The 12,190-nt window shown below is 44.7% G+C and overlaps 1 protein-coding gene across 1 annotated transcript in view; it reads left to right on the top strand.

Moving 5' to 3' along the window:
* The first annotated feature begins 5,172 nt into the window (after positions 1 to 5,172).
* LOC124017002 (disintegrin and metalloproteinase domain-containing protein 22-like) overlaps positions 5,173 to 12,190 on the top strand; it is a 116,970-nt gene continuing 109,952 nt past the window's right edge. The window contains exons 1-3 of the mRNA XM_046332334.1: positions 5,173 to 5,552; positions 5,894 to 6,054; positions 9,520 to 9,596. Coding sequence (XP_046188290.1) covers positions 5,462 to 5,552; positions 5,894 to 6,054; positions 9,520 to 9,596 — 329 coding nt within the window. The 5' untranslated portion in view covers positions 5,173 to 5,461. The remainder of the gene's footprint in view (positions 5,553 to 5,893; positions 6,055 to 9,519; positions 9,597 to 12,190) is intronic.

Here is a 12,190-nt window from a genome sequence, read left to right as displayed (position 1 = left end):
GGGTAGTGGGTTCGATCCCCGGGACCACCCATATGTAGAATGTATGCACACATGACTGTAAGTCGCTTTGGATAAAAGCGTCTGCTAAATGGCATGGCATGGCATAATCAGATATAATAAGAAACAGGATAGAATTCAAATAGTTATAGTTAAATGTATACATTGTCCAGTCATTATTCATAAAATTCATAACAATTTGCCAGAATATGTTACATCTTCAATCCATTGTCACACCCTGACCTTAGTATTCTTTGTTTTCTTTATTATTTTGGTTAGGTCAGGGTGTGACATGGGTGATGTATGTATTTTTTCCTGTCTAGGGGTTTTGTATGTCTATGTTTCTTCACTAGTCTAGGTGTTATGTATGTCTATGGTTGCCTAGATTGGTTCTCAATTAGAGGCAGCTGTTTATCGTTGTCTCTGATTGGGAACCATATTGAGGCAGCCATATTCCTTGGGTATTTCGTGGATTATTGTCTGTTTAGTTGCCTGTGTCAGCACTATTATCGTATAGCTTCTCCTTCGTTTTGGTGTTTTTGTATAGTTCATTCAGTGTTCTTCCTGCATCAGAAGATGTATTCAAATCACGCTGCACCTTGGTCTCATCGCTATAACGAACGTGACACCCATAATGTTGAAGTCATAATATCGATGTTACAGCTTCTTTAGACATAGGTCAAGTTTGGGTGGCTACTGGCAATTTCTGAAATAAGACCACATCACCAGGTAGCCTGTTGTTCTGGCAATGATGAGTCAGTAGTTGATTGCTGAACTGTATTTTATATGGATGATTAATGTAGGCCTACTCTGTTTTTTTCCAGGCAAGACTGTCTTTCTGGCCACTAATCTGGATGGGCTAGGGCTATTTGTAATCCTTGGGACATCCCTACCCTAAACATAAGCTTAGTTTAACCCATACCACCTTTGCCCAACAATGCTGATGACTGGTCATTGGCAGTGGAGTGTATTTATGAATGCCAAGGGAAGCCAGGCCACTCCCAATTTTTTTAAATTATTATTATTTTTTTACCAAGGAACAAATTTTTTAAAACTAAATCATTTATCTTTCGTCTCTGTGTTTCACAATTTTCCATCATAATTTTCCAAATGAGGATGACATTGTTGCCGCCGAAGCATTGAAGGCAAGGGAAGACAATGAGCATTTACATTTTTTAATTTTTAAATTTAACCTTTATTTAACCTTCTGTCAGGCCTCCCTTGACAGAAAAAGTATATCAGCATTGAGCTAAACTGAGCGAGCTTAATTGAATGGTCCTGGCGCACCAACAGAAAAAAAAGTGTCAAGGGAAGCCAGCTTGGGTTTTGGCTTCACTAGTATCAAATCCCATTGAGAGCATACTGGGTTTTGGCTTCACTAGTATCAAATCCCATTGAGAGCATACTGGGTTTTGGCTTCACTAGTATCAAATCCCATTGAGAGCATACTGGGTTTTGGCTTCACTAGTATCAAATCCCATTGAGAGCATACATCATTGAAAAACTTAAATTGTTGCATCTCGTTGTTGTTGTCGTCCAGTTGCCAGCTAGCTATAATGGGCACTTCCCTAAATTAGCCATGGATGGAGATAGTGGTATGGGATTTTTTATGAATAATGACTAAATGATGTATACATTTAACATAGAACTATAACTGACAGAATACTACCCTGTCACTGTATGATTGTATGAATCTTATTAGAATCATAACACTAAATGTAATGTGTGTAGTTTTAGTCAAGAATTAGAACAAGGACTTTCTGTTCCTTGTTAGAAACAAATGGAGCTATCGTCAGACCGGCTGGAATACTGTGTTCCTTACAGGACATTCTATCCCCACCAAGGGAGGGGAGAGACCTTGGGCTTGTAGTAGATCGTTTAACAGGTGGCAGAATATTTATGAGTAGGAGAAGACTTGTCAACTATGTTGCCATTGTATCTGAGAGGAGGAGGGACATTTATGACGAAATGTGAGGTATATAGACCAATGTACCGGAAATGATAGGCAGAGCTCTCTAAATAAATATTCCTGACAATTGTAGCTGGGCCTCTGTCTGATTCATTCCAACCAGTTTCCTACAAATTCTGGATATCAGGATGAGTAATCAATTCAATTGGGTTTATGAACACTGAGAACTTAATTCTCTTGACAGATATGGATTTGGAGTTGTGTTTTTACTTAATTCTCTGTACTTTACAATGATTAGAACGGCGATTCTGATCCAACCATTAATTTATACATTGTTGTGCCCCTGGCCTGAGAGGATGGAAGTTCAATATGTAGCTAGATGTAGAACACGAATGTTAAATAGCTAACGTTGTCCATGAATTAAAGTTAAACTAGCTAGCAGGCCTTTTAGCCAGGTAGCCCAGGACACCAAAAGATAAAAGCATGTACTGTATGACAGAGTGATAGACCATTTCGTCAAATAGAGGATGGCATTGGCATTTCTCTACAAGTAGAGTGAGTCAACATGTTTTTCAACTTGCATGAAAGAGCATGCATGTATGTACATGTATTTAGCCTTGTTGATTGGACTAAATCGTTTTTGGTATCTTTTAGTTGTCAGTGTATTAGACTAAGCAAAGGTGATTTGATGATGTTGAAGTTGAAATGGTGCTGGAATAGTGGAGGCTTCCCCAGTGATTTTACCCATGCAACGCTGCTGGTCATTGGTCAACAATCAAGACGCACACATTTTTGGTTTGGGAAAATAGGTGCGAATTCGAGTTCAGTGGGATTAAAACAATTACATATTTATTGTATTTTTTAAACACATTTTTGGGGGAAATTATACCACCATGGAAAAGTGTACTTTAGAGACTGGAAGGGGCATGTGCTCTGCACAGGTAGAGCCCTATCTACACATGCCTGAACAGAGGCAAGGATTATTTGCTGACAATGAGCAATCAATAGGTAATGAGAGCAGGTGGAAGTGATGTTGAGGAGGATATGGGGCTAGCCATACAATGCACTTGGAATGTATTCAGACCCCTTGACTTTTTCCATTTTTTGTTAAGTTATAGCCTTATTCTAAAATGTATTAAATATATTTTTTTCCTCCTCAATCTACACACTCATAATGACAAAGCAAAAACTGTTTTTAGACATTTTTGCAAATGTATTTAAAAAACGTATACAGACCCTTTACTCAGTACTTTGTTGAAGCACCTTTGGCAGCAAATACAGTCTCGAGTCTTCTTGGGTATGACACTACGAACTTGGCACACCTGTATTTGGGGAGTTTCTCCCATTCTTCTCTGCAGATCCTCTCAAGCTCTGTCAGGTTGAATGGAGCGCGTCGCTGCACAGCTATTTTCAGGTCTCTCCATGGATGTTCGATCGGGTTCAAGTCCAGGCTCTGTCTTGGCCACTCAAAGAACATTAATAGACTTGTCCTGAAGCCACTCATGCATTGTCTTGGCTGTGTGCTTAGGGTTGCTGTTCTGTTGGAAGGTGAACCTTCGACCCAGTCTGCGGTCCTAACCTGGTCCAGAGCGCTTTTCATCAAGGATCTCTGTAATTTTCTAGGTTAATCTTTCCCTCGATCCTGACTAGTCATGCCAAAGAGTTCAATCTTGGTTTCAGCAGACCAGAGAATCTTGTTTCTCATGGTCGGAGAGTCCTTTAGGTGCCTTTTGGCTCCAAGCGGGCTGGCTACTACCTTTTACTGAGAAGTGGCTTACATCTGGCCACAAGGTTCTCTCTGTACTTTGCTTTGTTCCTCTTTCCCTCAATCCTGACTAGTCTCCCAGTCCCTGCCTCTGAAAAACATCCCCACAGTATGATGCTGCCACCACCATGCTTCACTGTAGGGATGGTGCCAGTTTTCCTCCAGACGTGACTTGGCGTTCAGGCCAAACAGGTTCATCTTGGTTTCATCAGACCAGAGAATCTTGAATGTTATTACCTCTGGATTGCGCCTAAAATGTGCTTTAGGCCTAAAGGGGTTTAATACATGATCAAGTTGTGATGATTTCTGGTGTGAAATCATGCTTGTAGGGGACCTGCTTACAGTAGTTTATCCATGGCAACATCAGGAAGTAGCATTAGCCACTCTAGCATGGTAGTGGAAAATTGTATTTTATTCAAATAGTACTTATATTTTCACGTTTTTTTTAGACCGAAAGGCAGTTATTAAACCGAAACTGATGCCTTTGCAGCCTGAACGGAGGATGTTTCATGTATGAGCCGGTCACAGGGGGACACCAGTGTATAGACAGACGGCTGGGCACATAACAGGTGGACGCAGATTACGTAAAAGGAATAATAGCGTCATCTGGCTGTGGGTTGGGCTAATTATACAGCAACTGAGAATATAGTCTAGAAAGAGCATGATGGGCTGTTGTTACACAACATAACAGTATTACAGTTGGTTTATCTTGACCGTGCCCTTCAGTGATTGTGCCCTTGATTATGCGCAGAAGCGGTCAGAAGGTAGTCTAGGTCTGTATGGAGATGGAGCGTGCACACTACAGTTCCCGACATCCCATCTCGGCAATCGCTGTTCTCCTCGCATGTTTACGCATGAGGCGCTTCTGCAGTGAGCTACTGGATATTGATGTGCTTTAATGTGTCCCCACTCCTCTCCTCTTACCTCTCCTCCTTCTCCGCTCTGTCCATAGAGACTCAGCGCGCTCAGATGCACTTGGCGTTTGTTGATAAAAGGATATGTAGAAGGGTGAGCCGGTTAAGGATCGATTCAGACAAGGTGGTAGATTGTACGACAAGCGACAGATTTATTCAGAGTGAGAATATCTGGTACACGTATATACGGCTCTCCCATTCGCTCGCACAGAACAGCAGGAAAAAGAGAAAGAGTGAACCGTTACAATACAATTTATACAAAACAGAAAGTAGGTTGATCCTGGGAGATCGGATCTTTTGATTGGTTCAGCTGGGCCGTCCGTCTGTAGTCTTCCGCCATTGGCTCAGCTGGGCCGTCCGTCTGTAGTCTTCCGCCATTGGCTCAGCTGGGCCGTCCGTCTGTAGTCTTCCGCCATTGGCTCAGCTGGGCCGTCCGTCTGTAGTCTTCCGCCATTGGCTCAGCTGGGCCGTCCGTCACTCTCGAATCCCGCCGTCACATCCGTTCAGCTAAAGGGGACTGTGTGTGTGCTGGATGGGGGTGTGTGTGCGTGAGTTATCCTGTAGGGGGCCTCACATCCTTTACTGTGAGTTGTAGCCATGCATTTAGCAGTAGGCTGATCACTTGCATAAGAGAATAGCAATTCTTTACACGTTCTAGCGGTAGAAACAGCAGCGTGAGCGTCTCAATGCAGGGGCAGCAAGAGCACCCCGATGGCCACCAGCACAAGAGACTGCGCTAAGCAGACGACCAGCGCGCGCGTTCATCTGTGCTTCTCAACCCCGAACCTCCTCTAGCGAAGAGAGAGGTGCCCAAATCCGTTTTAGGATAGCGCTTTTATTTGTCCCTTTTTTTGTCCATTCGATGAAGAAGAACTGATGACGATGTATCGGCGATGGTGGATTTCCCTTTTGTGCGTCTATGGACTGATGTGCCTCGTTCATTCCAGAAATCATATACCTCGAAATGGTAATGTATTTATGACAACAAATATTGCTATGTATTTTATTGGAATAGATCCGAATGGCAACAGCATCACCAATAACACGTTCCACATTCCATGTTATTATGCTGCCAGAGAGGGAGCCTGAATCCCCAACGTAAACAACGTCTAACATTTGCATTTAATGTAACCTTATGAAAGGGAATCGGTCTATTGTTCATTAAAACTATTTGAGGAAATATATTCCAAAACCATTACAGTGCTATTTCACATTGATGTATGTTTTGGTATAGGCGCTTGTAGCTGTGTTTCTTTGCGCCAGGATAGCTATCGCAATCTTAAACATCGCTGTTTCCTCCCTGTGCAGGAGACGCCTTGTCGCAGGCGAAGGCTGTTCGTGATGCGAGCAGGTTCGCCTGGAAGGAGGACACGGTCCCTCTCCGTCTGCTCTACAGCATGCACAACCACAGTCAAATCACCCACGATGTCATCAGCACCAGGACTAGAGCCAGTTCCAGCCCCACACAGGTAGCCTACACAGTGGTGGTGTTATTTGTTATGGTGACGGTGGCGATGGAGCTCCGCTATGTGCAGAGACAAATGCCTTTGGTACTCGTTGCTATTGGAGACATCTCGCTATTCTCATGTTGTTTATGTTTTTTGTTGAATCATCTCCTTTTTACGCATTTCACAGAGAATTCGGCAAGATCACATTTTCACCTATAACAAGCTAGTTCTTTTGACTAGTGGTCTATTTACAGAAATATAGTCTATCCAATTTCGCCACATTTAAAAGCGTAGGCAGTGTCTTTTCATTGAGAAAAATAATGATAGCCTGGTGTATATTGTGGGGTTTCTATGCACATACATACACAAAGACAGGCTCAGGCCTGATCAGAAAAAGAGCCCATGCATGAAACACATGGGGATGAAGCCTATGCATTAGAATGAATAGATACATAGGCCTATAACATCCATACATGTTTAATTGGGTCAAATATGTTGTTTTCCTTTTATAGTAAGAGAGGTTCTTATTATTATAAAGGTGAGCGGACCTAATGATTGGTTTGTGCCCTTACAATGGATTCGCCCGTAACCCACATGGCCCGATGTCTGAGACACACTGCTTCTTGGATGGTTAAAGAGCATCTGCTCTCTATCTGGTTGGCATCCTTTACAGTTCACTAGCTGGGTGGTTGCTTTGGCTACTAAATGATCTGTTTGATGTGAAGACCTAGTCTGGATACTCAGATACAATCATAAGGCTCTCTACCTCTGAAATGTACACGTTATAAACATAAACAGATTTTTATTCCATTATTCCTTCCTTTTATCTAAAATCGAGTTGCTCCAGTGCAGTCAACACATGTGATTTGTCCGTGTTTTATATATATTTCCACACTATGAAGTTGGAAAAATACTGTGAAAATGATGATAGTGCCCTTTTAGTGCAAGAGCTGTTTGAAAAGACCGCCTGAAATTTCAGCCTGAGCAGAGGGACATCGAGAGCACAGGCACAAGGGCAGACACTTTCATTACAGGAATCATGAGGATAATGCACTTTATAGTTTGACCAAATTGTGGTTTTAGTACGTTTTGAGTGAGGTGACAATGTAGAATGTGCCCTTTCTCCGTTTATATGCACCCTTTCAGTTTGTTTACTAGTATAATGACAAGGTCGGAGCAGTTCCGTGTGCTCATACTGCGTTTGACTTTGAATGTGAGTTAACATGACCTCAGCTCAGCCTATCAGAAAACCAGGCAGGCCCATCTTAGTAGGGGGGCCAGCCAGAATAATGGAGAAATTGCGCAAAAAACTATCTGGCATTTGCCAAATGGCCAATCTGCCCCTGGATGCTAACCTATTATGGGTTTATAGTTCCAGAGGCTATGCTAGTCTAAAGGCTAGCCTGCTCGGGGCTCCCACAGGGTCAGGTAAAGGGCTGCAGATTGAGGCAGGCAGGGGAGGTGTTAACCCTTTGTATCTCACTCCAAGTGAGAGAGAACCAGGCTAGCCATGATAACCAAGCTAATTGGACACATCTGTCATTGATTGTTTATATGACCTCACTGGTGTTCTATATGTTGAGCTCTAATAAGGAACATGAGCTTATTAGAACAGTTAACTTGGGACTGGAACATGTGTGCCAGATACTGATCAACTGGTTTGGCTTCATTTGTCTTCAAAAAAGATTATTGTGCCGCCTAAAAGAAAGTTATTGGGGGAAACACTGCCTCATCTTTTTGTCACTATTTACAGCACAACTGCATCAGGTGACTCCAGGTGATATTATACTGCCCCACAAAGAGAGAGAAAGAGATATGATAGAATCTTCATTTGATCTGATCAGTCTTTGAGTTTCTTGTCATCCCCAGAGAGAGTTTTAAACTGACCTCAAATCAGCCACTTCGTCACACAGCCTGCATTCTCAGCGTCATATTGTCTGATTATGCTCTGATATCGGCTGTTTTTAGCTCGGTATCATAACATCTGAAAGGAACCTGTCAAATCATTCTTAAACGTATTACACACAAAAATAACTGTTTATGGACTTGCGTTGAGTCTACTATTTTCAGTTAAAGGCGTAACCTACTGTACACATTTTTAAAAGAGGAGCTTTGAGAAGAGCTCAGCTGAGTGCTGTTTAAGCGGTTCTGTGGAAGAAAAGCACTTATAGTCATGGGCCCATAGCCATCAGTTGTGTGTGCGTTTGCGTGTGTGTGTGTGTGTGTGTAAGGCTGTCTGTGTTGTAGTAGGATAACAGCACTACCTGGTAGGCCCCTAGCTCCATCAGTGGAGTTAGGTCTTGCTATGATGCACTAATCAATGTAACAGGAGTCGCTGATGGTCTCGGTGCCTCGGCTCGGCCCAGTCAAACTGGGAAATCTGGTCCAGGAGAACTCAGGCCCGTGGGCCATGTCTGGGGGAGGGGTTAGTCCTGTATTAAACTAGCTGGGGACTCCCTCAGAGTTACACAGGAACAATAGTGGGAAGTCCTCATTTCCCCTGGGGCCTGTAATAGACCATGCGCCATATGTGCCCAGAGCTAGCGATGTATTAGACCTTCCCCCTCAACCAAATCAATAATTTCTGGATGTTCTGGATGAGCCAGCAGGGAGGGTAGGTGGGTGTGAGAGTACATGGGGAGGTGGGAGGGTGTGAGTACAGGGGGAGGTGGGAGGGTGTGAATACTGGGGGAGGTGGGAGGGTGTGAGTACAGGGGGAGGTGGGAGGGTGTGAATACAGGGGAGGTGGGAGGGTGTGAATACAGGGGAGGTGGGAGAGTGAATACAGGGGGAGGTGGGAGGGTGTGAGTACAGGGGGAGGTGGGAGGGTGTGAATACTGGGGGAGGTGGGAGGGTGTGAGTACAGGGGAGGTGGGAGGGTGTGAGTACAGGGGGAGGTGGGAGGGTGTGAATACAGGGGGAGGTGGGAGAGTGAATACAGGGGGAGGTGGGAGGGTGTGAGTACAGGGGGAGGTGGGAGGGTGTGAGTACAGGGGAGGTGGGAGGGTGTGAGTACAGGGGGAGGTGGGAGGGTGTGAGTACAGGGGGAGGTGGGAGGGTGTGAGTACAGGGGGAGGTGGGAGGGTGTGAGTACAGGGGGAGGTGGGAGGGTGGGAATACAGGGGAGGTGGGAGGGTGTGAGTACAGGGGGAGGTAGGAGGGTGTGAGTACAGGGGGAGGTGGGAGGGTGTGAGTACAGGAGGAGATGGGAGGGTGTGAGTACAGGGGGAGGTGGGAGGGTGTGAGTACAGGGGGAGGTGGGAGGGTGTGAGTTTCACAGATTTGCATGGTTAATATCATCGATGTCTCTCAGAATGTCTGGGTCTAGTTCAGCTTCAATCACAGCTCCCCTGTCTCTCAGAATGTCTTCCTTTGCTTAAAGTTCATGTACAGTATGTATATTGTTAGTTGTTTTGTAAAAGCTTTTTCAGCACTCAATGGAATAGAGATGATTGTACAACGTTTCTGAATTTTTTTTATTCACAGGGGAACCACGTGGCCCAAGCCAGCTTCCAGGTGGACGCGTTTGGTGAGCAGTTCATCTTGGATGTTGAACTGAACCAGTGAGTATAACCTTTGACCTATCACCAACATTCTCTGTATCTACTGCGATAAATCCCCTTTCTCTCTATGTCATGATTTCTGCATGTGATTGTCACGCCTTGGTCATAGTATTTTGTGTTTTTGTTATATATTTGGTCAGGCCAGGGTGTGACATGGGTTTAAAATGTTGTGTTTCATATTGTTTTTTTTTTGTAGGCATTGGGATTGCGGCTGAGTAGGGTTGTTGTATAGGTTTGGCTGCCTGAGGCGGTTCTCAATCAGAGTCAGGTGATTCTCGTTGTCTCTGATTGGGAACCATATTTAGGTAGCCGGGGTTTCACTGTGTATTTCGTGGGTGATTGTTCCTGTCTCTGTGTAGTTGTTCACCAGACAGGCTGTATAGGTTTTCACGTTCCGTTTGTTGTTTTGTATATTTATAAGTTATTTCATGTATCGCGATCATTCATTAAAGAACATGAGTAACAACCACGCTGCATTTTGGTCCGACTCTCTTTCGACAAACGAACGCCGTTACAGTGATAGTATAATAGCCAGTAGTACTAGACGGCATTTTGTATGATTAAAGGGATTCTCTGTTATTTTTGTATACTTATTAGCAAGTTGTTCTGAAAGTAGCACCCATGAGCCAAAAGTGGTCCCCGAAAATAGTGTACTACATCACATATGTGCAGATACTGTATGTGCACCACATCATTGCTCTCTCTTTCACTCTGCTGTGTGTGATTCTTGCTAGCTGTCACTCAAATTACGAGGAGCTGAATCTCATTGGCTGGAACTGAAATTGCTAGGGGTCTGGCCCATGCGGGGGAAATGTAGGGAAAATGACGCAGCACAGCTTCCAGAAAATAGTCACTTTCAAACGAGCAGTTTCGTGCCTCATTGAGGTAAGACAGTAATTCCGATCATAGATTATGCATGGGTGAACTACATATCGACACATCCAGGCCAAAGCGGGAGGTTTCAAAAATACTTACTAGTCACCAAAGTACCGGAGCATGTCTTTAAGAGCTGTTTAATTAGTCCCTAATGTCTTCCTCACGAAGCTTTGATCTGGGGAAACCTGTTAGTGGCAGTGCTGTAGGCCTATCTTTGATTATGAATACTTGGTTGGTAATACTGCTTATAGGCTGCTTATTCCCTCGGGAACAATAGTTTATAAGCCGTTCATAAGCAGGTTATAAGCTGTTCATAAGCAGGTTAGAAGCTGTTCATAAGTTAAGAGGTAGTTTCGCGAGCCTGTGCTAACTAGTGTTAGGGCAATGTTTGGAAGTCTACAGGTACGGTAGGTAGCATGTCCTTCATGGTGCATGCAGAGACATTAAAACGGGGCTATTTCTCTCGCTCTCCATCCTGCCATCTCTCTCTCTCTCTCTCGCTCTCCATCCTGCCATCTCTCTCTCTCTCTCTCTCTCTCTCTCTCTCGCTATCCATCCTGCCATCTCTCTCTCTCTCTCGCTCTCCATCCTGCCATCTCTCTCTCTCTCTCGCTATCCATCCTGCCATCTCTCTCTCTCTCTCGCTCTCCATCCTGCCATCTCTCTCTCTCTCTCGCTCTCCATCCTGCCATCTCTCTCTCTCTCTCTCGCTCTCCATCCTGCCATCTCTCTCTCTCTCGCTCTCCATCCTGCCATCTCTCTCTCTCTCTCGCTCTCCATCCTGCCATCTCTCTCTCTCTCGCTCTCCATCCTGCCATCTCTCTCTCTCTCTCGCTCTCCATCCTGCCATCTCTCTCTCTCTCTCTCTCGCTCTCCATCCTGCCATCTCTCTCTTGCTCAGCTTTCTCCCTTTTTCTCTTTTACTCCCTCTCACTGTTTCTCTGTCAGCTCTTTCCACTTCTCTCTCCCTCTCTTCCCTTCTCTCAAGCTCTCTCTATCTGGCCCTCACACTCTGCTGACCAATGGTCTTTCACTAATGAGGGGAAGTTGTCTCTCTCTCTCTCTCTCTCTCTCTCTCTCTCTCTCTCTCTCTCTCTCTCTCTCTCTCTCTCTCTCTCTCTCTCTCTGTGTCTGTGTCACAGACACAAAGACACAGGGTGACAGGTTCAGTACACATCACTGCTTTCTGCATCAGAAAGTAGGCTGGGCCTCTGAGGTCTCGTAGATCGGTGCATTGGTGAAAGTAGTCTGGCCCTCGGGTCTCGTAGATCTGTGCATTGATGAAAGTAGGCTGGCCCTCTATGAGGTCTGGTAGATCGATGCATTGATGAAAGTAGGCTGGCCCTTTTTGAGGTCTCGGTGCATTGATGTAAGTAGGCTGGCCCTCTTTGAGGTCTCGTAGATCGGTGCATTGATGTAAGTAGGCTGGCCCTCTATGAGGTCTGGTAGATCGATGCATTGATGTAAGTAGGCTGGCCCTCTATGAGGTCTCGTAGATTGGTGCATTGATGTAAGTAGGCTGGCCCTCTTTGAGGTCTCGTAGATCGGTGCATTGATGTAAGTAGGCTGGCCCTCTATGAGGTCTCGTAGATTGGTGCATTGATGTAAGTAGGCTGGCCCTCTTTGAGGTCTCGTAGATCGGTGCATTGATGAAAGTAGGCTGACCCTCTTTGAGGTCTGGTAGATCGGTGCATTGCACTATTTTAGTTTATAAAGCC

The sequence above is a fragment of the Oncorhynchus gorbuscha genome, unplaced genomic scaffold (genome assembly GCF_021184085.1).
Source record: "Oncorhynchus gorbuscha isolate QuinsamMale2020 ecotype Even-year unplaced genomic scaffold, OgorEven_v1.0 Un_scaffold_141:::fragment_3, whole genome shotgun sequence".
In the NCBI taxonomy this organism is placed as follows: Eukaryota; Metazoa; Chordata; class Actinopteri; order Salmoniformes; family Salmonidae; genus Oncorhynchus; species Oncorhynchus gorbuscha.
Note: the sequence above shows the minus strand (reverse complement) of the source record. Positions and strands in the feature narration are given on the sequence as shown.